General features: G+C 33.5%; 2 protein-coding genes and 1 long non-coding RNA gene across 3 annotated transcripts; 2 read left to right on the top strand and 1 right to left on the bottom strand.

Moving 5' to 3' along the window:
* Positions 1-790: 790 nt before the first annotated feature.
* On the top strand, positions 791-18,935 carry LOC123691088 (sodium- and chloride-dependent GABA transporter ine-like). Its single transcript, XM_045635317.1, has 9 exons — positions 791-1,333; positions 8,445-8,638; positions 15,162-15,296; positions 15,591-15,804; positions 16,274-16,770; positions 16,869-16,981; positions 17,064-17,343; positions 17,465-17,697; positions 17,913-18,935. Exons 1-9 carry the CDS (start codon positions 933-935, stop codon positions 18,021-18,023), a joined length of 2,178 nt encoding a protein of 725 aa, XP_045491273.1. The 5' UTR covers positions 791-932; the 3' UTR covers positions 18,024-18,935.
* LOC123691089 lies at positions 18,934-19,845 on the bottom strand. Its single transcript, XR_006751358.1, has 2 exons — positions 19,477-19,845; positions 18,934-19,109 (listed from the first exon to the last, which is right to left on the bottom strand). It is a non-coding gene; the product is annotated as an uncharacterized LOC123691089 (long non-coding RNA).
* A 1,477-nt stretch (positions 19,846-21,322) lies between these two features.
* LOC123691087 (glycerol kinase-like) lies at positions 21,323-25,524 on the top strand. Its single transcript, XM_045635316.1, has 12 exons — positions 21,323-21,553; positions 21,642-21,770; positions 21,848-21,977; positions 22,084-22,301; positions 22,408-22,620; positions 23,050-23,152; positions 23,263-23,370; positions 23,645-23,807; positions 24,042-24,243; positions 24,611-24,740; positions 24,964-25,056; positions 25,316-25,524. Exons 1-12 carry the CDS (start codon positions 21,482-21,484, stop codon positions 25,414-25,416), a joined length of 1,662 nt encoding a protein of 553 aa, XP_045491272.1. The 5' UTR covers positions 21,323-21,481; the 3' UTR covers positions 25,417-25,524.
* Positions 25,525-26,846: the final 1,322 nt, after the last annotated feature.

The raw sequence follows: 26,846 nt of genomic DNA, 5'->3' as shown, positions 1-26,846 counted from the left end.
AATAAATATTTATTAAATACTTAGTTCTCTCCAACGCAACGTAAGGATATGTAGAGATGTTTCCGATTTTTCATATTTTTTAAATTAATTGTGTCACAATGAGATGGGAAATCGTTCCAATCTTTAAATTGTGGGTAGCAAATCAATAAGAGTTGCTATGATAAAAATGTTCACAACACCGACATCGAGAAAATTATATCTCTTATTCTTAGATTAAATTAATTGAGTTGAAGTTGAGTTAATTTAAAAAGAATGTCATATGATCATCAGTATAGTTTTTTGCATGAGCCCAAGAAGGCTTCGGAGGCTTCGGAGATTATACGACCAATCTTCGACAATGTATACCTATAGGCGAAGCCGGTTGCACAACTAGTGTGAAATATTATATCAATATTTATAGTATGAGTGAAATGCAGCTAATTTTGTAATAAATAAACATAAATAATTTTAATTCAGAAGCGATAATTAATTATTAAAATAAAGGAAGTAGGTATGAGGCCGCCTAGCTTGCTCTACCTGATACATTTTTGCGTATAGGTACATAATGTATAATTACGTAAACGTATGTAGACAAATACAAATCGCAATTAAAAACATAAACTAAGAGAGAAAATCTTCGATAAGAAACCATAGTAAATTTTTAAATTTAATGTATTTGCGCGGGCGCAGCTTAGCATATCACGGTCGTTACAGCGCATGCGTGGCCCTCTGCCCTCCCCCGCCTCTTCCTGTGCTCTCGCTCTCCCCACTCTACAATAACAGAATCACATTGTGTTTACGAATTGTCGCGAATGACGATGACGAGTCAGTCGGTCGGCCATCTAACCCGATCTCGCTCGTTGAGTCGGTAGATTATTTTTATTTATAAGTAGCGCGTTGCCAGCGGCAAACGCGACATCAATCACCGCGTAATGACCCTGTGACGTGATAATATGAATAGAGACTCACAAGAAACCTCAGCGGAAGCCGCCCGGGCGGTCCACGTGGATCAATATGATGGATCAGACATGGAACATTCAAAACTTCTGTATTCACAATCGCCGACACCGACTGTTACGCCATCTGGTCAGATGCGAAAAGTGAAAAGCTTTACCGATACGCATCGCATTCGAGATGTCAATGCTGCATCAGGTGCAGCGTCTGCGAGAAGCCTTCGCCCTTACGACCAAGTGACCACGTACCCCGAGGGTTCCGATGCCGGCACAAACCAATATGCCCCATCCGTCCGATCCCTCGCTTCTATTGGCATGGGATGCACGGACGGCCGGAAAATGGTTATAAGACGCGTTCCAACTTCACCAACTGAACTATTTCATCTTGTTCGTCCTCCTACGTAAGTAAGCAACGGATGTCACATCCTCTAAGAACCCATTATTCAATTGATCCTCCTTCCAAACAATCACATAGGATTAACTACTAGCTTATCAAATCGCAAAAAATGGCTAAATTTATAATTTATTCTAAAATTATGCCATTGATTGCCATTTCCTTATGAACAATGCTCTATATTATAATATAGAGAAAATGGAATAAAAATACAGGAAAATTTCATTATTAAATTAAATTACTTTTCTGTTCAATATTCCTTTTTTGCAATAAATGTAGTAAAAACATTAAACAATAGGTATAAATAATACATTTTACTTACTTTCGTAACTAATGTAACTAGTACAATATAATACGTATATCACTTTTTTATAAACTTTTGCTCTATGTTAAAAATAAATGTATAAATTAAATTAACCATCGATTTACTTACTTTAATTAATTAGATATTATTAGTTAGATTATATATAAATAATTAATAATAAATATCGCTCTTTACAGCAGTCTCTCAAGTCTCATAGGTTTTAATATAGGTATCTAAAAATTGTCGCGTAAGAATATATCCATACTAATATTATAAATGCGAAAGTAACTCTGTCTGTCTGTCTGTTACTCAATCACGCCTTAACTACTGAACCAATTTGCATGAAATTTGGTATAGAGATATTTTGATACCCGAGAAAGAACATAGGATAGGTTTTATCCTGGAAATCCCACGGGAACGGGAACTATGCAGGTTTTCTTTGACTGCGCGGGTGATGCCGCGGGTGGAAAGCTAGTTATTAATAAATCAACTATTAATCGTACAGGAATGTCTTAACTAATAAAAAATCCATATCTTAAATGTTGTAATATATTGTTATCAACTATTTCGCAAGTAGACCATGGCCCTGAGCCTAAACCTGTTCCATAACCAATATTAGGACATTTAGGCATTGTTAAAATTCTAACAACTGAGCTATTATAAATGTAACTAACTATTAAATATCAGAATTATACACTGTAATCCAATTAGTATCATCTAGTACCTCTGAAACAATTATTATCAGCATATTATGTGTTTATAATTTTTAATGAGAATAAATGATATAGGTACCTAGGTACATAATTTTGTTAGGATAGATTTTTCTCCATATAATATTGTCTATACCTCATTGTATCTATTATAATATAGGTAACATATAAAATAAGCATTATGATGAAATTGTATTGTATATGAAGTAGGTAGGTTTTTGTGTTATTTATGAATTATGACTGTTTGATCTTTATGGTTTATAGTACAACTACATTGGGTTATCCGTGCTTACGTAGAAGCAAATCTTATCTCAGTCTCACCAATTTATCGATAGCAAAAAATATAGACTGGACTTAAAATATAAAATAGCATGATTAAAGAGAAATACTTGGTACCTAATTATATGTTTTTAAATTTCTAATGTCTGTTTGAGTGGCAGCTGATCTAACTTTTATTTAGGTAAGGGTAGCTTTTGTATATATAGCTTTCCCTCGCAGCTTCACTCGCTTAGACTAAATCCTAATAAATGATATACCTACTAAAAGTTAAAATCTTCCTGGAGAGTTACTCTACAAAATATTATCTACTTTACAAAAAAACCGCATCAAAATCCGTTGCGCAGTTTTAAAGATTTAATCATACCAGATGGATAGACAGGGACATCGAATTTATTTTATCATAGTATATAGTTATATTCCTCAAATGTTGATATAACACTATAATTATTTAGCCTTTAGAAAACATACAGGCACGTAAGGTTAATGATCTCAAAGGGTGTTCGAGAAGCAATTTTTCCACTCAGACGTCTAGCTAAAAGTAGGTACCGCAGTAATTCCTCATTAGACGAGGTATTTTTACTCTGAAGCACTATTTGGACTAATTTCAACTATTTACTGGCCTGGAAAGATGACGAGAACTCTTTGTTTGTAACATACCTAACTTTACTATTTATAGATTAACCATGCCTCTAAAAACCGTTTTCTCCTTGTCGTTCGAATTGTAATTGTTCTGTTGTGAATCAATGTGTATACTTTACTGTATTCATGATTATCTACCAATTAAAGTTTTTTATAAAATATAAAAACAACATTTTAAATTTTAACTTGATGGAAAAAACTAATTGAATTTATTTTTACGTGATTAGCTCGGAATAATATTTCATAGGTCGTCGAACTAGGTATTCTTAATTGATTATCTTTCTCTCATTTGATTCTACTTATGAGTTGATAATTAGATACCATCTAATTTTCCCATTACTATTTAAAAACAATAAACGTCAAATACCTATAATACAACTTGTGATAAGAAGCGACGTAGGAATTCGTAATCTTCGATAATATTATCGTCGAGATAAATGGTACATAAAGGATTAAATTTAGCACTCTTAGAGAATTGCATTGAAACCGTGGTAAAGTGCAAAGTAGGTATTGATGATTAAGTACTTAGATCCTTACATCCTGTTATGTCGAAAGAATAGGGAAATTTTAGGCACATGACCTTCATGTTCAAAGATAAGACTGCAACGTCGCTATCTTCTCCCGTATATCATGGTTACAACGATTGATCGCGCGCTCGGCCTTATCACCGTTTATTTGATAATGATTTTAAAAACGTTTACGTACTTACAAGTTGACAGCTGAGGATTACTGTCTTATTCTTTAAACTCTTGTCAAATGTTTATTTACCCGCGATATGATAGCAAATACCCATTTCCAAACGTTATCACACCGAAACAATCTCATAATTAAACACAATTCGCAGTTTTTAGAAAAGTGTCATTGTCACTCATACATTAGATGTACACTTACTTACCAAACACTTACCAATGTAGAATTAATGAAATCACCTTTTAATTACACTGGTTTTAGAGTAATGAATAATACATTTTGTAAGATTTAAATGTCCATATCCCTGCATTATAAAATAAATACTTTAGATACCTACATCAGTAGATATATTTTGTAGATATGTATTAAAATTTCACATAATATTATTAGCAATATGATTGTACCTAAATAACTACCAATATTGTATTGTCGACAGATTTTATGAATACGTGACAAAACATGGGTTTGAGCCTAAAAAAAATAGATGGGTACTATCTATTTTTTAAGGCTCAAACTACTACTATTCGTTTCTGAAAATAAACTAATCAGACCTATATATCCGAATATTTGTTAATATCAAAAATAGGTCTATTACCCATTGATACCTTCGTATTTCCGAATATACATGAATCATCTACGGAAATGAATTTTCATTTTGTCATAAATTTGATTGCCTATTGTAAGTTTTATCACGTTTCTCATAATCTTTTAAAATCGTTCTATGTACAGTATGATTAAATTCACAAGTTAAAACTGGAATCAGATATTTAAGTTATATAATATATGGTAAGCCTTTACATAAATCATCAGCATTTATAGTTATAATATTAAACTCATATTTACTTGTTTCTTTAAAACATAAAGGTATGTCAAATAAAATTAAATATGAAGTTTATTACTCATATATTTTAAAAAAAACTTGATAAAATGTTCCACAGTGTAGATTCGGTCTTACTTTGTATTTTTCCAATTGGTTTCCATATTTGCTGAAAACAGAATTAAAACACAAAAGCTTAGCTGTTCGACCATCGGTATTATTAAATTCTGCATGCTCGAATTTTCAACCCACATTTTCCTTTCATATTTACTTTCTAGGATATATTATAGAGTTCATTTAATAAAATTTGACGAAAATAATTTCAGTTTTTCTTTTCCAAATTCTTTGTCTTATTACCAATTAGCTTTTCGCCCGCGTTTTCAAAGAAAAACTCGCATAGTTCCCTCTCCTGTGGGATTTCCGGGATACAACCTATCCTATGTGTTAATCCAAGTCTATACGTAATCGGTTCAGTAGTATATTTTGAAAACGTGAAAGAGTAACAAACATACATACATACACTTTATGTGCATCTATCCTCACAAACTTTCGCATTTATAATATTAATAAGTAGGATTTATTTACTAGATATAATTTATATATCTAATTATACCAATATTTACACCTTGTAGGTAATAGCACAGACTAATAATAATATACTACGTATACAATATAAGGTAATAGGTATATTATAGGATGTCCTGTTTGCTGTACCCGTTTTAGGTGCATTTCACCAATTAACTCGTAATCTGTTGACAATATAAATAATATAAAATAAATTGGTAAAATATAAAATAAAATCCTAGGAACTAGTTGAAATAAAGTCAACTGAAGTAGTGCGTCTAGCAATAGGCATATTTACACAAATAATACATTAATAGGTATAAACCTTGATATGGAACGATTTCAGTTAATATCAGTCACCTCCGATTCAGATTTCAAATATGTATCTACAATTATTAATCATTATGTATATAAAAATCCGTACATTGGTCATTGTTTCGGGCGTATCGTAATGTTCTTGTCACTTCCTTTCTATGTCCTATATTATGTGAAAAAAAATCGATACCTATTAATTTTGCGTAATAAATGTTGAAGATGGAGAAAAGAAGCAGTGATGAAATTTTGTATCAGAATAACACATAGAAATACTACTAGTGATGCAACGAATACGAATACGAATATTCGTATTCGCCGAATAGTAGACATTTAGGGGCCATCCATAAAGTACGTCACACGTAAAGAGGGGGGGAGGGGGTCGACAAAGTGTGACATGGTGTGACAAGGGGTGGGAGGGGTCCTAAGTTTCGTGACATCACATTTCAAAATCTACAGGTACTAATCGCGTAATTTGAAATATAAATTAATCTAAAAAATATGGCCAACTCTATCTTTAGGGCAATACGATTTAAATTGTTTTGCTGACAATTTATATTTATTCATTAGTTTATTTTTTTGTTATTGTTTCAAAAGTCCATTGAAATGTTACATTTTTTAGGCCAAATCTTAAGTTTTTTAGAGGACGCAATTTTATTTTTTGGATGTGTAAAACCGCTACTGACGTGATTAAAAAATGTTGTAAATAAAAACTGTTCCTCGAAAAACAATCCACAAAAATTGTCTGATATAATTTCTTCCTAAAATGATAAAAAAAATTATCTAAAATTATAAATATCTCTAATTTCTGAACTTATAATTTTTTTATTTATAGTTCTACGATAAAAAATTACTGGACTAAAGTTGTAGAGAATTTAATTTGCAACAAATAATGCTTACAATGTTATTTTTATCAGATAAATAGTTTAAGAGATATATCGTAAAAACCATATCAACCGCTATTTTCAAGATGGCGGCCGCGGAACAAGGGTGGCGACCCCACAAACTTAGCGATAGCTTCACACTGACCCCCCCTACACATCAAAAAAATAAAATTGCGTCCTCTAAAAAATGCGAACCCAAATGTAACTTTTTAATGGACTAACTATGTTGATTTCATAAAAAAAGTACTTAATTTAAATGGAAATCAAACTATTTTGAAACTGCTGTTTTAATTTAATAATTTTTCGATGTTAAATTGCGAAACATGTGACGTCACACTAGGGAGGGGGGGATCTTAGAAATGTGACCACCTGTGACAAGGACGGGGGGGTGCTCAAAATCTCATGAAATTAGTGTGACGTACTTTATGGATGGCCCCTTACCGAATATTCGTATTCGGCGAATATACGAATATTTAAAAACGAATATTTTTGTACGCAACTCTATTTACTACAGATTTAAAAAACGCGCGTAAAAATATGACGTGTGCTGAGACTGCTGATCCACTGGCCTTTTAGCGAGAAGATTTCCATTTTCCAAGTCAGAAAAAACTCGCCCAAAAATATTTTTCACTGAAGCCATGTAGAGTCGCTTCGGAAAGACTTTTTCAACGGCTGGAAACATCCAGACTGAAAAAAAAATCGCCTAAAACCAGAAAATCTACGAATTTTATGTTTTTTAAATAAAAATTTGCCTATTGTAAATTTTAATTATTAGAAGAGTAAACATTCATTAAATAAATAAGTATTTTATTACCAAGGCGAGATATTCGTATTCGTATTCGTATTCGCCGAATATTAGGTTTGATATTCGTATTCGTATTCGTATTCGTAAAAGTAGTATTCGTTGCATCACTAAATACTACTATAAAGTGACTATAACCTATAGAAATACTTACTTATTTGCCCCCGCCCGGGGTGCCCCGAGTACGACTGCGTATGAAAAAGCTCAGCGTAGACAGTAATGCATATTATCACAGTATTACATAGGAAATAATATTGTAATACTGTGATATTATATTAAATACCTAAGTACCTATATTCTTGCAAAACTATTTTCGGCAGAACCCATCTAAAATTCTATATAATACTAGCTTACCGCCCGCGGCTTCGCCCGCTTTTTCTTAAACGTTTTGAGATTTAAACTATCCTATCTCTCAAGTTGGATTGAGCTGCACATGGTGTGCGAATTTTATTATAATCGGTTAAGTGGTTTAGGAGTCCATTGAGGACAAACATTGTGACACGAGATTTATTATATATTAAGATGACACGAGATTTATATATATTAAGATAAGATAACTGGCGAAAATCCAGATATGAAATGGATGTCCATTATTTTATAAAGTTATTTAATAGACTTCACTTGATGTGACGTCATTCATTTCACTAAGTAGGTACATAATTAAAGCCATTAAGCCTTATTACCTTGTATTAATCTTAGTCGATTTGATGCTTACCCTATGAAGTAAGGTAATCCGCGAAATTATGGTTCAGATTCAGTATTAAATTTTTTTTCTTTCTTTTATTATTTTTTTTTATTACATATAGACATCCATATACCTACTTGGTTATAGTAGCAATTTCAATTCATAAATTTAATGGGGAAAACCAAAAAAATGTATTGATTACTTTTAGATTAATTTCTTACAAAAAACCTCAATAATACAAGACTGAAGACAACTCGAAAATGGGCGGTACTACGGTACGAAAGGATCTCTTCTGGGCCTTTTTGAATTTTCCCTCTAGTATTTTCTCCTTAAAACCATATTGGCAACTGTGGCTATAATTCGAATCTTATATTAAAATCACCATATTCTGAAACTGTACAAGTATTAAGTTATTGAAATTCTTTGTTTTAGGCCTCCCGATGAAGATACTGCGTCACACGAAAGTGATTGCGGGGAAGAAGAGGAGGATGCGGAAACCGTCCACTTGAAGCCGAGGAGACCGTTTTGGGCGAACAAAATACAATTTGTTTTAGCATGTGTGGGATACTCCGTAGGGCTGGGCAATGTGTGGCGCTTCCCATATCTTTGTTATAAAAGTGGGGGAGGTATGTTGTTTTAATGTTTAACACTTTATGTCACAACATTTCAAAATAAATTCAATGATAGAATTAAAACGAACTCTAATCCGATGTTTACGCTTTTGAATGCTCCGGGCACTCCACTAAATACACGAGTCTCAAATTACCAATATTTGTGACTCAAACATACTGACTCTTATAATTATTATTACACAGCAGAATTAAAACAAAACACTCCCATATACATCTTTACATATTATATAATATCTCTACTAAGATCTCTACATTCATCGTGACAAAATCATTAAGGAACAATAAATACTCTGATACGTCACTACATACCATAGCACTCCCATTACGTACGGTACGTGCAATGTACATAATATACCGAATATGTTTATTAAATTGACCCTGCAAAATATTTTATGCACGAAATAATACACTCACCATCTTGCATAAATATTTATCTAAATTATTTCGATTAATGGACAATGGGTGTCGTGCTTGCGATTCGTGACTTAGCGTATGTTATTTATTAATTTCTCACTATTGAAAAAATAAACTATTCAAAATACGATTTATCGTAATTGCATCCATTAATTAATTATTAATATGATTCTATCTCTATTGTTTATATTATGGTTTGTTTTGAAAAATCAATTCGCAACAATGTAGAGCCTATAAAGTTACTTTATATAAGTATATTATATTTTCTTAACTCTACTGTATAAATAATAACTTATCTTCATAGTCATTTATTATAAAAAAGATGTTCAGCTTTGTATGTTTATTTGAGAAGAGCCACTTTCAAATCGATTTAACGCTTTAGTCGTAAATCGTAATAGGTACCTAATAATATATGCGTTTGTTTTGAAAACATAGATTTACAATCGTGTCCAATTTGTTTGTGTCATCTGGTGCTAAATGGCACTAGTTGTCGCAGGGTTCCAATGTACATATGTATAAAAACAACATTAAAGCCCAGTGTGAATTACGAACAATGTATTTTGTAAATTGATACGTCACGACGCATACACGTCCTCTCAAGATATCGAATGATATATTGCTGTGATTTATTTAAATGTCATATAATATTGCTGCATTTGTAGATACCCAGTAGGTAGCTAAGAACACTCTGCTCAACATTAGGTACGTAAACATATACAAGAAGTATATCTATATTTACATACAGATATAGATGCGAGAATAATACAGACTGTAGAGTCATTGCAACTAGAAACTTATATGAATCACGTTATCGACCTTATCTTGAATAGAAGCTAGTGTTTATGACATATTTTTCTGCAGCAGCAACGTTGACGAAATTCTATTCTATTCCCTAGTGTAATCAAAACGTAAGACAATATAATTTCCCACAGGTAGGTAGGTCACTACCGCACATATCACTTTTTAATTAATAATAAATAAATATATGTACCTATATAATTTAGCTTCTTTATGGAATTAAGTGGAAATATACTACAAAATATTTCTTATGGGATCACAAAAAAGAACAACGTCGGTAGGTCGATTTCCAGTAGTAATGCTGGAACCGATATAAAACCAATATTGCAGTCAAATATAGATCTAGATAAAAAATACACAATACTCATTATATACCACGCTCTATGATTTCCATTGCTTCCTTTGGATGTCTTATGATGATAGTCTTTTGAAAGTTAACATTATTAGACATTATGAAATGAATGTTTGGAATACAAATATTCACATTAAAATAAAATTAATATTATACATATTATTATATCAATATGAGTACCTAATGGTTATATTTTGGAAATTAACCGTTAGCCGAAGCAACCTAAATGGTAACTCGTAACCATCTGGTAAGTAACTCACTACGCCAAACCTGTGGCCAAACGCTCGTCAGAATGACATAATAACGACAATTTATGATAACGATCGGGTTAATTAGGCTATTTCTACGGGTCAATTCAAGTAAGAATTACGCAATTAGACTTTTGTATAGGTACGTACTTATCGCGTTTATTTAAAATAAAAATCTATAGTACATACCTACCATCTTAGTAGAATTATTATTTTTTATTTATTTATTTATTTTATTTATCATTATATCAAATTACCATTACAGGCTTAACCTAATGCGGTATTGACTTACACTAAAAACTTTACACAGAAACTAAACTAATAATAAAACAACTTAAACTAACAAACTAGATAGTAATTAATCTAAGGAATAAATTAACACGATAATAATTATACAATTAATAGCTAATAATATACAGAAGAACCTTTGCTAATTCACCCAACGGGCACGTAAAAATGTCCACTTTGCCATGGAGGTCATTAAGGATGCGTAGGTAGTGCTCGCACGAGAGGAGACTTCGCGAGCAGCATGGTTCGCGCCTGAGGGACATAAAGTAGCGGCGGCCAGTGCCGGATTAGCCACGTAGCAAGAGTAGCAAATGCTACGGGCCCCGCGGCTCGGGGGGCCCCGCGGTCTAATACCTGTCTGACCGTAAAAAAATATCAATTTATAATACACGTACCGTAAAAAAAATACACGTACCTACCACGAGAAACGTTGGTATCAAAATCTACAACAATAATTTAAAATTTTACCACGTTTCTACAATTGAGCGCTGGCTACACCAAAAGTTGTGTTGTACTGCTTGCACTGCGCTACACGCAAGTTGGTAGCACGGCAAATCCCCTGATATTGTCATCGAACGAGCTAGTCGTAACAACCCGATCAAATAAAATAGGATTCTATCGACTATCAAACCTTAGATTACAAAATAAAAGGCAGATGGAGCATGACAATCATCCATCGCCCTTGTCAAAAAAATACGAAATCAAAAACGAATACGAACCTCCGCCAGTGCTATAGCGTTTATAGTGTCATGCAATACGTCAAAAGGGGTTTGCTATTTTAGTAAAAAAATGCTGTCTTGTGATATTAAAACGCTGTAAAATTTGTTCCCGAAAACAAACAAAAAGATAAAACATCGTTTTACAGGTTCTCTGTAGATTATTTGGCTTATTTAATTTTGTATACAAATAATAATTAACCGACTCCAAAAAAAAAACGAGGAGGTTATCAATTCAGCCGGTATAATTTTTTTTTTTTGATGTATGTACGCCGATTTCTCCGAGGTTTCTGAACCGATTTACGTGATTCTTTTTTTGTTCGATGCGGGATGGTGTCCAATTAGTCCCATAAAAATTTTATTTGGATAGGCCCAGTAGTTTTTATTTTATGAGCATTTTTGTCTGTACTCGATGACTAAAATATTGAAATGTAGCAAGTAACTTTGATTCACTTCCCGGTAACCGATTGAGCTGAAATTTCGTATAAGTATGTAAATTAGATAGCTATGAAATATTATCACGACATAGAGCTCATTTGATGATAGAATCGGAAGGTGGCCATAGGAACTCAGTAATATATTGAGTCAACTTTATCGAATTCGGGCTCGTTTGATTCGTGTTGAAAAATACACTAAAAAGTATTAGTAGTAAATACACTAAGCACTCAGTATTAAGCCCGTGCACCGACATCAAACCTTTTTAGTAAATATAGCACATCTAAATAATATGTAGTAATTAATAATATCAAATCTATTTTATTTTTTTACTTTTGCGTTTTTGAAGTCGGTTGTTTTTAACGCAGTTTTTATTTTACATATACGAATAACGAAGGAATACAAAACTTCAACGTATGCTGCCAGTATTTTGAAAATGAATTTGCCATTTTTATGGGTAAAACGGTAAAATGGTTAAAAGATCTTCGAGGTAGTGCTGTTGGATTTTTCGATCGTGAATGTGATTATTTGTATAGTGCAATAAAGGTTCATGATCATTATAAGATAATTTTAATAAGCATAATACTTTTTTTTGTTACAAAAACGTCAGAGACGTTTTCGCCCGCGATTTAATTCATTTGAACTCCATGATGGATATGACATAATTATTATTATTCAGGAATTATATTTATTTATTATCCAGTAATGCAGCTGACAATGTGGATGTCGTAAGGTGTCACTGAAAATCAGTGTTAAGGTATTATGCCTCAGGTATCCTGAGTGGCTTCCTTTTTTAGCGCAAGCAACCATACATAAATTTATGTTTTCTATTACCTATTATTCATAATTTACAATGCTATTTTTGTGTGTTTGTGTGTATTGGAATAAAATATGGTTTCTTCCTTCTTTCTTTCTAAAAGTAAAATGTCCCGTGTTCTAGACTAAAAACTACCGCTATCCGCATTCATATATTTTGAAAATAAGAAATAATATAGGTAATCATTGTAATTTTGAAACATTTTTTTATGTAATTTATTTAATTAAAAATTTATCGTTTATGTAACAAAAGAATTTTTACAATATTATAAAAATTATCTTATACAAATATTTATATTAAAATTAAAATTAAACCCTGACAGCTAATTTATGTAGAACGTCACTAACACCACTACCATAATAATTCAGATGATTGCAATGTCACCTCATAAATCAAAATCGGTTCAGTGGTTTATACTGCAGGGCGTGCCAAAGAAATATTATACATAGATACACTCGAAAAACATAACACTCTTTCTTCCGTAGTCGGGGAAAAATTTGGGAAAATTTTCAATATCTGGTAACATAACACCCACACAGAAGCACCGTGTACGTACAGTTTTATTTAATACCCTTTAACTTGAGAAACTATAGCAAACGAAGGGCCTCTTGACAGAATTTGCTACAGGCCCCGCGCTGGCTTAATCCGGCACTGGCGGCGGCCTGTGACGCTTCTCAGTGTACTTGTCCGGCACACATAATGAGAGAGATTGCAGCATTCCAGGGTTATGTGCAAATCCCCGCAATAATTTAATTAAATACAGCGCAATGGAAAATTCCCGTCGCACTCTAAGTTCATTGTACCCTACCATACCCAGTATGAATAAGGTAGGATACATTAATGGGTAAAAGGGGTATACCCCGTAAAGTTTAAAATAAAGGTGTCTTACGAATTTATTTTGAACCCGCTCTAACATCACATTATATTTTTCTTCATGTGAAGACCAAATATTGGAGTTGTGCTCCATGTGGCTGCGTATTAGCGCGTTGTATAGCACTTTTACAGTTGCTACATTTGTAAAGTCCCTTACGTGCCGCAGTAGAAACCCAAGATTTTTGTAAGCCTTTTTGCAAATATTTGTGATGTGCTCACGAAACATCAGGTCCGGTGTGAAGTATACTCCTAGATCACGCACCTTATTCACCCGTTGAATAGGTACGGATCCAAGCGAGTAGTTGTAGTGTATACTCTTATTCGCGCGAGTGAAACTGACTACGGAGCATTTAGCTATATTGAAATGTAGCTTGTTTTGCTGACTCCAGCTGAAGATGTTTAGCAAGTCACTTTGTAGATGCTCACAGTCCGTCTCCTCGTTTATTCGGAGAAAAACTTTCAGGTCGTCGGCAAAAAGTAGGCACTGACTGTACTCCAGAACATCCGGTAAGTCGTTAATCATTAGAACGAACTCCAGAGGACCGAGATTGCTGCCTTGACTTACGCCAGATCTTGTAAAGAAGGGCTCGGACTGACTTCCATTGTAAGAAACATACTGCTGCCGGTCCTGCATATACGATGCCCAGAATTGCAAGAGCTTCGGTGTGCATCCTACTTCCGCCAACTTCTTCAATAAGACATCATTGTCGACGGTGTCAAATGCTTTTTGGAAGTCCAGGTATACTACGTCTACCTGCACTCCTGCATCCACCGCCGGAACTAAGTTCGCCATAAGATTGAGTAAGTTAGTGGAAGTACTACGCGCCGGCCGAAACCCATGTTGTGCATCGCACAGCTGCCCCGATACCTGCTCGTACACCCTGTGATGTATAGCGGCCTCAAAAACCTTTGCAGGCGTTGATAGTACTGCAACAGGTCTGTAATCTTGTACGCTGGTACACAATTTAGCCTTGGGCACAGGTATCACTCGCGTAGTTTTCCATAGTGTTGGAAATGTATTTACATTCAAACACGTATTGAAAATATGCAGCAGTGGCTCAGCCAGCACTCGAGCACAATCTTTAAAAATAAAGGCTGGTATACCATCCGGGCCGGCTGAACGCTTTGGCTTCAACCGTGTTAGCGCCTTCCTCACGTCGGCAATGCTAAGAACATCTAGACTTATGCGCGCGCTGCTGGCTCCGCACTGACTCGCTACCTGGGTGTCAAGAACTGGTGGCTCTTTGTTATAAACCTTTTTAAAAAAGGCTGCGAATTCTTGAGCACACTCTTCTTATTATATATATATATATATTATAAAGTAGTTTCAACTATTATCCGTTTTTTATAATGTACTATAAAAAGACTGTATTATAGTTAGGGATATAATTAATATATAGCTCAATATTTTTTTATTAGGTAATCATTGTAGATTGATAAAATTTAAATAATATTTTGATATGTGATTTGATCCATAACGGCTTACTAGTAATAATTGATAAATATCTATATCTATATACTCACAAAACAATCATAAAAATACTTATAAGTAACTAATAAAATGCTTTATTTTCAGGTGCTTTCCTCATTCCATACTTCATAATACTCCTGGTGTGTGGTGTGCCCATGTTGTTTATGGAATTAGCTATAGGCCAGTATACGGCACACGGACCTATCGGCGCCCTCTCACAAATATGCCCATTGTTTAAAGGTATTTTTTTTTTTGGTTATACGAACTATAAATATCAACATAGCCACCATGAATAAATAAAAAAATCCAAGGACGAACAAATATCTATTACAATGCACGACTCGACATGGTGGCATTGTTCTACTTCCTATCTACAATAATATAATTTCAAATGTTTAACAGATAATAAATAGTATTATATTATCCACTATATAGGTATTCCATGCTTCGTCTACGTAGTTATGATATGTAGAAAATATTGATTTAGTGACACCGCATATCACCATCACTTAAAATGTTATGTTGTAATTTTAGGTGCTGGCCTCGCAAGTGTAGTAATCTCGTTTTTAATGTCCACGTATTATGCAGTTATAATAGCATGGGCAATATATTATTTCTTTACATCGTTTAAATCTGAAGTTCCCTGGGCGACATGTTCGAACCGATGGAACACACCTTACTGCTGGATTCCAAATCACAACATAACTAAACCGAATGGTTCACAGACACCCACCGAACAATTCTTCGAGTAAGGTTTGCTTTTAATTATTATCTACATCTGTACTACGCAAGTTTTTCCCATACCTAGTGATATAAACCTATGCTTATTAGTACTTCCTTCGATCAACTTTCTATCTAGTTATGGATTTTGTAATAAGCTGAGAGTGTACGATGTAATTCATTAAATTCCTTATCAAATACGATCAACACCTTTTCTTGCCACACCTATAAACCTATATACCTAACTAAATTACTAGAAATATTTTTTTATCTTTATCTAATCTTTTAAACGCTACGTGATTAACTCAATAAAGCGAAGAACAATACATCTGGAGAATCATTTAAATATTTAGAAAAACCTACCGTTAGAATTTATATTAGTCTGTTTATACTTTTTTAAATCTATGCAAGGAAAAACAGTAACGACCATTCATTCCACTATGTAATATGTTGCATTCAATAAATCATACAATACTATTTACTATATGTGTTTTCAGGAAAAAAGTACTAAATATGAGCGACGGAATAGAATTTCCCGGGAGCATGCGATGGGAACTTGCGGCTTGCTTGGTTTGTGCTTGGTTACTTGTCTACTTTGCCCTGTGGAAAAGCATAAAATCTTCAGCAAAAGTTCGATACATAACGACGACGTTGCCTTTCCTACTAATAATAGTATTTCTTGGCCGTTCTCTAACTCTCGAAGGCGCCGACCAAGGGCTAAGATTCTTTTTTAAGCCAGATTGGGAATTATTGAAACAATCAAGGCCATGGGTAAATGCAGCGTCACAAATCTTCAATTCCATAGGAATTGCGTTCGGATCTATGATCATGTTTGCTTCGTACAATCGCTTCGACAACAACTTTCTACACGATACGCTGGCCGTATCGCTAGTCAATGCAGTAACAAGTCTTATTGTTGGGATATTCACATTTGCTACCATAGGAAATATTGCGACTGAACAAAATACAAGCGTTAAAGATGTTATCGCTGACAGTAAGTATCCGCACCACACAAACAAACCTATATTACAGCTTTTATTATTTTATATGAGGACATCGTAATAACTTAATAAACTATGTAATTTGTTTTAGGTCCTGGACTTCTATTCGTGGTATATCCACAGGCTATTGCAAAGATGCCAGCGCCTCAGTTATGGGCTGTTTTATTTTTCTTCATGTTTCTATGTCTTGGATTAAACAGTCAGGTAAAATTTTATACTGTTTCTCATAGTTCTATAAATAATGGTGTGATTTCCGTTTCAAATTAACGTCGTCGTTTTCTTTCAGTTTGCTATAGTCGAAGTAGTTGTTACTTCTATTCAAGACGGTTTCCCTGACATGATACGAAGACGACTCGTGTATCACGAACTGTTAGTACTACTAGTATGCGGTATATCGTTAGTCTTTGGTTTGCCGCATATTATACAGAGTGGTATATACGTATTCCAGCTGATGGATTTCTATGCGGCATCTCTAAGCATAACATATCTCGCTTTCTTTGAAGTAGTAGCAATTGCATGGTTTTATGGCGTTGAAAGGCTATCCAGGAACATAAAGCAAATGACAGGTAATTTTTTTTATCTATTGTCTATTTAATTATAATAATTCAATACGATAGGTATATGTAAAGATTCTTCAAAATATACAATACTATGAACGCAAAGTTAATTGATGTTATTTCTAAACAGGTCAACGGCCATCTTTATACTTCCGCTTCTGTTGGCTAATAGCTGCACCTGCCTTGCTATTAGCACTCTGGGTTGCAAGTATGGTGGATTACACCCCGCCTAGTTACCGACAATACCAATATCCTGCATGGGCGCAGGCTATAGGCTGGATTATCGCATCTCTTTCGTTGTTGTGCATTCCTGGATATGCACTTATTATTATAATAAGATCGCCAGGAAAAACAATTGGAGAAGTACGTACTCAATATCGTTACTAACTACTCAGTAGTCTTACTACGAACACCTTTTGTCGTAATTTACAGAATCAACAAGGATCAGTTTTGGCCCATGCTTTCATTTTAATTGTTAGTAAAATATGTCGACCGTCTCATATGGTCGCTATTGTTTTTTTAATAATTTCTATTATTAGTTTTTAATCTCCATACTAATTATATATTTCTCCCTACAGAAATTACGTAATTCAATTCGCCCCACATTCATGTGCGATTGTGGCGTCAATGGTTGTGATATATGCTGCTCGGAATCTGAACCTCCCGATGATAAAGCAACTATCGACTAGTCTTCAAACTACGTTTACATAAATATATTAATTTCTATAAAGTGTCATAATTAGCCTATTATAGTAAAGCGGGTGTTCACACCAACACACTTGTGATATGAAAAATAAACAAGACGAAGGTGATAAACCGAACATTCCTCCATCATAATTATCATTCATTTTGTAATGAGATAGAGATCACACTTGACCTCAAACTATAGTGTTTGCTTTGTAACAGTGACATAGTTAAATGCACTCGAATTGAAGGGTTGAAAGGTACTCTAAAGTACCTTTTTGAAGGATCTGTAAATATATAGTAACTTATTCTATTTTTGTAACATTTAATGGAAAATAGGCGTTGATCAATGCAATCCCATACAATACAGGTAGTTTTAGAACAATAATGAAATTAACTTACCCCTATAATATGTATTTTATATTGAAATTTAATTTTTAAGTTAATATTTACAGCATAATTGTTACTACTTACATACCTATAATAAAAAAAAATATTTGAGAAATCATCATTTTGCAAACAAGTAATGATATAAATGTAATACTCACAAGGTTTTATTTATGTGTACTACCTATTTACATCTTTTTAAAAAATATATAAAATTATGTGAATAACTGCCAATTGATTATACCAGTAGGAATTAGCACTAAATATTCTGTGATTTAAGCATTCCACATAACATTCTAAAACTTAGATTTAATAAATATCTTAAGTGTAAGTATTTATTCTTATTATGGTAAAACCATACAAAATGTATCTGTACTCAATGGGAATGTTTAGTGATCCTATTAATTAATCATTCATAAAGAAATAAAATAAATGAATGAAACAAGTACAATTTGGAGCTTAATAAGTTGACTTTGTGTCAAATGAACAATAAGTCTGTTAATTAGTGAAAATAAATACTAAAATCAATACATAGTGTGTTTTATTTTTAATTTTGTAGCAAAATAACAAATTATCAAAAGTACCTATGGAACTAAAAATATTATTCACGAATAATAATAATTATGCCTTGCTACCTCTTTTGCTTTTTTTCTTCGGGCATTCTTTTTCATCATCACTAGTATTGCTCTCATCATCAGATATATCTGTAAGTATATTGGGGTAAATTAAGGTAAACTATTTTATGATTTCATAATTTTTTGGAGTTCAACAATAATAGTTAGTCGTTAATTAGGAAAAATATTGACATAATGTAAACATAGTTGATGGGAAACAACTCTGAATAAACTTTTGATATAGGTAATTATATAACGTCAGGACAATTGAAAAACCTTTAAATTACTGATTACTGATCTTTAGAGTTTGATACTAAAACTCTAAATTCCTTCAGTGATTTTAGTAAATAGGTAATTATATTTTTTTATTTGTAATGCTTCATACAGAAAATCAGAAATTAAAATGGATATTTTACTACCCACTTGCTGTTTTAATAGAGAGTATGAATATGCTTACCTATCGCCTCATTCTTCAATATTTTTTTTGTAAAGACCTCATTGGTTATTTGTCGGAAATCTTCTAATGCCGATGTTAGGCTTGCTAGACTCAGGTCTGAAGTAGTTTCTCGTACGACTGATTCAATTACTTCTTCATTTTCAATAATATTTAATTTTATTTGCATTTTAAAAGTCTATCGCCGATATAATACTCGGAAAGGGAGTAAACGTACTATAATACGTATACAGGTTATATTATAATTTTTTAGGTGTGAAAACAGTAAACACATATAAAGTTATCGACCTCACTCTATATTCTTTTTATCATCACCTTTTCTTTGCTTTTCTTCTGAATTTTGTTGGAGTCTTTCTATGTTTGTTTACCAGTTAGGTAGTCCTATATTACTTGCTCTGTGGGTAGTACCTACTGGTACCTACCTTCAGAATGTGATCACATCCTTCTTCTATGATGTGATCCCAATGAATAAGGAATCACATGTGATCCTCAGTTTGACTGTTGACATTAATGACATTGTCAAAAACTTACGTTCCTTTTTCGCCAATTATTGAATTCACATTGAATTCGATGTTCTTTTTTTAATATTTTTTATCATCCTTCAGTTAGCTTAGCTCTACATTAGTCAATACAAACTTAATAACTTTATATCGAGAAACAAATATATGTAAATTGTATACGCTCGATACAAGTACTCTATACTCACTCTAAAGCCTGGCATTCACTACACGCACCGCGAGCCGAGCCCCGAGCCGTACCAATCCGTGGACAAATCCGTCATCGCCCACACACTACACGAGCGCCGACTGCCGAGTTGCAGTCCAGTCGACTGTGAACTTTGGTGAGCCTTGCAGGATAGATACGATCCTACCACGAAAAAAAGCTCTCCGGCACTAGTAGTCGGTGCAATACTTTTAACGCAGAAAAAAAAGCGCGTGTGGGCAAAGGAATGGCTGAAACAACGAAGAAAAAAAGAACGAACGTACTAGAACTGCACATTTGTTTTTTCAATTAAAATAATATATTTATAATAATAATAACCGATACGAGTAATTTTTATATTTGATTTTACTAATAAACCATTTTTAACATAGGTACTAAACATTTTCTGATTTAAAGAACTGAACCTTTTTTCTTTTTAAATACTTACTAAAGACGTTACTCTAAAAATCGAAATCTGTTATCTAGAATCCACCATATTTAAATAAATGCGTTGTGATTTATGAATTCTTTTAATCCATACTAATAGTATAAATGCGAAAGAAACTCTGTCTGTCTGTCTGTTACTCAATCACGCCTTAACTACTGAAGCAATTTGCATGAAATTTGGTATAGAGATATTTTGATACCCGAGAAAGGACATAGGCTACTTTTTACCCCGGGAAATAGGATAGGTTTTATCCCGGCAATCCCACGGGAACGGGAACTATGCGGGTTTTTCTTTGACTGCGCGGGCGAAGCTGCGGGTGGTAAGCTAGTTATTTATAAAATTAATTATGGGTATGGTGAATGACTGACAAGTTCACCGACAAATCCGCGCGCGCACACACACGTACGTCCGGCGCGGCTCGGGTGCGGCGCGGCGCTCACGTCTCCATACGGCGAGCGCCGCGCCGAGCCGCGAGCCGCGCACAACTACACATACACACGCAGATTTGTCCGCGGACTTGTAGCCAGCTACAATACCAGCGGATGGGCGCGCCTGTGAATGGTACCCATTATAGGTTTATTCAAGGTTTATTGCTCTGAGATACAAACTGTCTTGGGATATGACAGTGGTTTTGGAATGTGTCAGATTCAGCTGATTCTGACAGATTCTGATTGATCATTGACAGTCACTGATTACAAATTGTATCTCCATTGTCCTATCAGATAACATTTTCAATCATTAATAAAAAATTCTAAATGCAATAAATATATATAAGTTATATTATTAGCATTCAATTTCAAATATAACCATTTTGCTAAATATATATATTTTTCAATGATGTAGGATAAGATTTCGAAAATGCGTGAATTCGGAAGTTTTGGTCCATTGATTGGAGCTATAGATGAAGGAACTTCGAACGTTAAATTTTTGGTATAATTATAATATTATCTTTAAATATTTAATTTATTTAAGTATATTTAAGGAAAACAAACATTTCTTAATAATATTTTATTTTTAGATATTTGCAGCAAACACTTCAGAAGTGTTGACTTATCATCAATTACCCCTGAAAAGATTTAGCCCTCAACAAGGTTGGGTAGAACAAGATTCTTTGGAAATTTTAAGTGCTGTATTAGAATGTATTGAAGTATGTATTCATTCATTATTTACCTCACAATTTGGGCACATGTTTATGCCTGTATATTATTTCCAATTAAATTTCAGGTTACTATAGACAATTTAAAAAAGTTGGATATTGACCCAGCTGATGTTGTTGGTATTGGCTTAACAAATCAAAGAGAAACAACAATTGTTTGGAATTCCTCAACTGGGGAGCCTCTTTATAGCGCAATAGGTAAATGCTCCAAAAGAAGTTTACTCATTTATTCAAGTAATATTTTTTTACCTCACACATCTTTTAATGTATGTATACATACTTAAATATTATGCTTCCATTTTAGTGTGGCTGGATGTGAGAACTTCAAAAATTGTTGATGAATTAAATAAAAATAAAGGCGCACAAAGTATTAATGCTGTAACACAAACTAGTGGTCTTCCATTATCAACTTATTTCTCTTCTGTTAAGTTGAAATGGCTCTTGCAAAATGTAACAGCAATACAGGATGCTGTAGCGTCAGGAAACTGCATGGCTGGTACAGTGGACTCATGGTTAATTTGGGTAAATATGTGTGCAATTAATCTTCAAGAAGTGATAATTAAATATTTTTATTTTCTTAAGAATTCCTCATGCAAATTTACATAATTGTTTGTTGTATATTCATCAGAATCTGACCGGTGGCTGCCGTGGTGGTGTTCATGTAACAGATGTAACAAATGCATCAAGAACCCAATTGATGTCATTAAAAAGTTTGCAGTGGGATAGAGGACTTTTACGTTTTTTCGATATACCAGTTGAAATACTACCAAAGATAAAAAGTTCCTCAGAAATATATGGCTATATAGCTACAGGATCACTTCTTGGAACACCAATAGCTGGGGTAGGCTTCTTAATGGATTTTTAATATGTAAGTTATAGTGTATGAACGGGTCTTTATTTTCTAAGAATCAGCTGATACCTGATGTGATTGTGATGAACTTTGCATTAAACTAGCTGTCCCTGCAAACATTGTTCTGACTTACTCTTATCACTTAGGTCTTAGGGGTATCAAAAATAGATGTTGTTTGTTTACCCAATATGCACACAAAATTTAATAAGAATGGTCATGCTATCTCAAAGGAGTTTAACTTCAAGCACTGCGACCTGAGAACTTTATATATATTAGAGTAGGTATCTTTGCTAGATAAAGATTATTCCTTATCTAGCAAGACAACTTGTAGGCAAATTTTATTAGTTGTTGTGGTCGTTGGTGTTAAATAATGCTTACATATAGACAGTTATCTATCATTCTGCATTTATGCATTTTCAGTGTTTAGGGGATCAACAGTCTGCATTAGTGGGACAAAATTGTATGAAATTTGGGCAAGTAAAATGTACATATGGCACAGGATGCTTTCTTTTGTACAATACAGGTAAAGGTATTTTTTACAAATTGACCTGAAGATTGGTAAATTTGTATGTATTTGTGTTTTTATTATTTATGTATTAATGAAATAATTATATAACACAGAATTGGTTTAAGGTGAATCTATTGTACATTCGCAAAGTGGTTTGCTTACAACTGTGGCCTATAAACTTGGACCGGATGCGCCGGCAATTTATGCATTAGAAGGATCAGTTGCAGTAGCAGGTAAGTGATATAATTATTAAGTAATTTACTGTTGTACTGAAATCATCAAAATAAGATTTATTTATTCTGCTTACTTAACATAAAAAAATTTACAAGTAAAATTTTTACATTATTTTTTGGCTACGTAAATAAAATACTGTGTAGGAAGAGTTTATCAGATACTTAGAATACATATTATACATATAACAATATTTAAAAAATATATCTATTTATCATATTTTATTACGAACTCCTTACGCATACATATCACATATTTTTAATTTAATTATTATAGGTGACACACTGCAATGGTTACAGAAGGGCATGGGAATAATAAATGATATATCGGACACGGAAGTCCTCGCTACTCAAGTAGCTGATAATGAAGAAGGAAGTGTATGTTTCGTGCCAGCATTTAATGGTCTATACTCGCCACATTGGAGGAAGGACGCGAGAGGGTAGATAAAAAATAATCCATTGTAATCATTTTCTCACCTTAGATTCAAATAACTTTTCAATTTAATTTTATTAAAGGAAAAAATAAATAAACATGCTAGGAATTCACAATTGTAATAAATAAAAAAACGTACTTACTAAAGTCACTAGGTCCTGCGCATTTGAAATTTGCCTTATTAGCAAAAAATACATTATGTACCTATTTGCCAATTCTAGTATTATTTTGTATATTCCAGTATAATGTGTGGTATAAGCAGTACTACACGTACTGAGCATATAATTCGCGCCGCGCTGGAAGCGGTGTGCCAACAGACCCGCGCGGTCGCTATGTCCATGGCCACGGATTGCGCGCCGTTACGGAAGCTCCTCGCTGACGGGGGCATGGCACAAAACTCGACGCTTATGCAGATGCAAGCTGACACGCTTGGCATTCCAGTGGTAAATTAATTATTAATTAGTTATTATATAAAAGAATAGTATGCATATTAGCATATAATAACAACAGTTGTTAATAGTAGAGACATTGTGATTTTGAATGGGTGGTTTTATCGCTTACGAGTGATTTCTTTTAAGCAACTCGATCTTTGATAGAAATACGTTTGTATAGTAAATCTAAGCCGAAATAATAAAATATGTAAAAAGTTATAAATTTTATATTTTGGTTAGCTACACACTGAAACTTTCTAATTATGTTTCAATCATCGGAATGTCTATGTAAACAAGAACCCTGAAAAATTTTCAAGTACTATAAAATATTTCTTGAAGTTTTCTTTAAACTGCTTATTCTTTAATTTTTTATACATAGATTCGGCCATTGATGATGGAGAGCACAGCACTAGGGGCGGCGATAGTGGCGGGCCGCGCTTTACGTGTGTGGCCGGCCAGCACACCTAGCTCGCCTTCGGACACCTTTATACCAGCTATTTCGAATGAAGGTCAGAAAAACTGTCTAGCGTAGATTATTTACGGCTAGGCATCATAATTTTATGAATTTTTCAAATCTAATTTATGTATGTATTTCCTTGAAGTATTGTGAAAAATGATAGAGTATCTTTTGTATATTGGTTACTGAGGCTTATTATTTTTTCTATTATTTTTCTTAGCAGTATTTATTATTTAATGCTTAGTTAATAACAATTCTTTCGATGCTTTTTCCAGATCGAGAAATCCGCCGTAAACGTTGGGAAGACGCACTTAATAGATGTATGGGATGGGTTAACGATGATGATGAACAAAAGACGGAAAATGAAGGTAAATGTAATAAAAGACAAATTTTTAAATGGTTAATACTAAATATTTCCTGAAAATATATGTCGAAAAGTGTTAAATAGGTTAACACTTAACAGTAATTTCACAGCAAATCATGACACAGGTCTTTGTTGCGACTTAAAAATTTACTTAATCAATTAAAAAATAATAATTTTGATATTATATAATATGTAATAGATTATAGGGTATATATAATATATTTATATGATACAAAAAATCAAAAACGCATTTATTTTTTCAGATGAAATTGACCGCACAGCTACAGTGTTACCACCAGGGCTATTTTTCCTTGGGACAGCGATTCTTGTTGTTTTAGCAGATAAATTGAAAATGTTGCCATAATGTTTAGAAATGTAGTTTCCTTATTACCTTTATGAATAGTCATATTATAACCAGTATTACTATGTGTTAGTGAGTTTAACTACTGTTATAAATATAGAAAATATTTAATATTGTTGTTTTTACTCATTACCTAGTTATGTCGGGGCAACCCGCAGTACATGCATGTGATATCGTATTTGTTAACGCAGCATAACTACGGCCACCCTGCATCGCCTTAATGCATTTTGTATAATTCTTAGAACATAGATTGCAGCGTTGCATTTTTGTTTAACGATAAGTTATAGTTTAAGTTTTCATTCTGGATGTAGAGAGCACATATTAAAGACGTTTAAATTAAATCTTGTCTTTTTAAAAAACGTCCTTCGGTCCGTCGAAATTTGAGTGGCGCAGCCGGTAGGATACTCGATAATATCCTGCTGCCGAGCTAACACTATAGCCTATAAAAGGATCTGTGATAGTGCGGTGCTTGTACGAGTATCCTCGAACCAAATAAATAACTCTCCCGCGACGCGTACGCGTAAAACTCAATCGCTGAAGTGAAACGCGTACTGTGACCTCAAGGACGAGCATCCAGGATCATAAGTGAAGGACATGGGAGCGAGCAGTCTGTGAGTAAACCTCTTCACTCCTGTTTTTCACATTCCCTGTTTTCACGAAATCCCCGACCCAAAATAGTCGGCCTAATCATTACGTTTATTTGATTTTGTTCGTTGCAATTATCGTGATAATTCGTAATTTTTAGTGTTTAATTTTAAGTGTTAGTTATTAGTAAAAAATAGTGTTATCTTTATTATATTTAGAGTTTTAATCGCTAAAACTTTATCTTTATTACATTTAGAGTTTTAATCGCTAAAACTAACTAAAAGAACCAAAATGGAAGAGATTAAACTCATACCAAGAGAAATACTATGTATCATCCCCAAATTTGATGGAGATGAAAAACTGTTAAACCTATTTATCAATAAAAGTGAATATATTATAAGATCATTCCAAGATGCGAACAATAACGCACAAAACTTATATGTATATCATGCCATAACGAGTAGGCTTATCGGTAAGGCAGCTTCACTGCTTAGTGATTACCAAAATATAACTTCATGGACTGAATTAAAGGAAATACTTACCCAACATTTCGGAGACCCGCGATCGGAAGAATGTATCGCACTAGAATTAGAAGGGTTAAAAATAAAACAAGGTGAAAGTTACATACAGTTTTGCCACAGAATACAAAATGTTAAAAGCTCCCTATTTTCAAAAGTAAACCGCCTCACGGATGAAGGAGTTAAAGCCGCGAAGATGATCATATACAATAATACTGCGTTAAATGTTTTTCTGTACAACCTCCCGGAGGACATGATCCGGATTGTTAGATTAAGGGGTTGTACAAACTTAGAAAATGCACTTAGCGTAGTTACAGAAGAAGTAAATTT

This window comes from Colias croceus, chromosome 4, assembly GCF_905220415.1.
Source record: "Colias croceus chromosome 4, ilColCroc2.1".
Taxonomy (NCBI): Eukaryota; Metazoa; Arthropoda; class Insecta; order Lepidoptera; family Pieridae; genus Colias; species Colias croceus.
This window is presented reverse-complemented; position numbering and strand designations above follow the sequence as displayed.

What these genes read in the sequence shown, in the direction of transcription:
- LOC123691088 (XM_045635317.1), top strand. Translation starts at nt 933, where the DNA reads ATGAATAGAGACTCACAAGAAACCTCAGCGGAAGCCGCCCGGGCGGTC. An exon ending in CCCACCGAACAATTCTTCGA is followed by an intron (nt 15,805 to 16,273) that starts GTAAGGTTTGCT and finishes ATGTGTTTTCAG; the next exon opens with GAAAAAAGTACTAAATATGA. An exon ending in GTCTTGGATTAAACAGTCAG is followed by an intron (nt 16,982 to 17,063) that starts GTAAAATTTTAT and finishes GTTTTCTTTCAG; the next exon opens with TTTGCTATAGTCGAAGTAGT.
- LOC123691087 (XM_045635316.1), top strand. Translation starts at nt 21,482, where the DNA reads ATGCGTGAATTCGGAAGTTTTGGTCCATTGATTGGAGCTATAGATGAA. An exon ending in CTTCGAACGTTAAATTTTTG is followed by an intron (nt 21,554 to 21,641) that starts GTATAATTATAA and finishes TTTTATTTTTAG; the next exon opens with ATATTTGCAGCAAACACTTC. An exon ending in ACACGCTTGGCATTCCAGTG is followed by an intron (nt 24,244 to 24,610) that starts GTAAATTAATTA and finishes TTTTATACATAG; the next exon opens with ATTCGGCCATTGATGATGGA.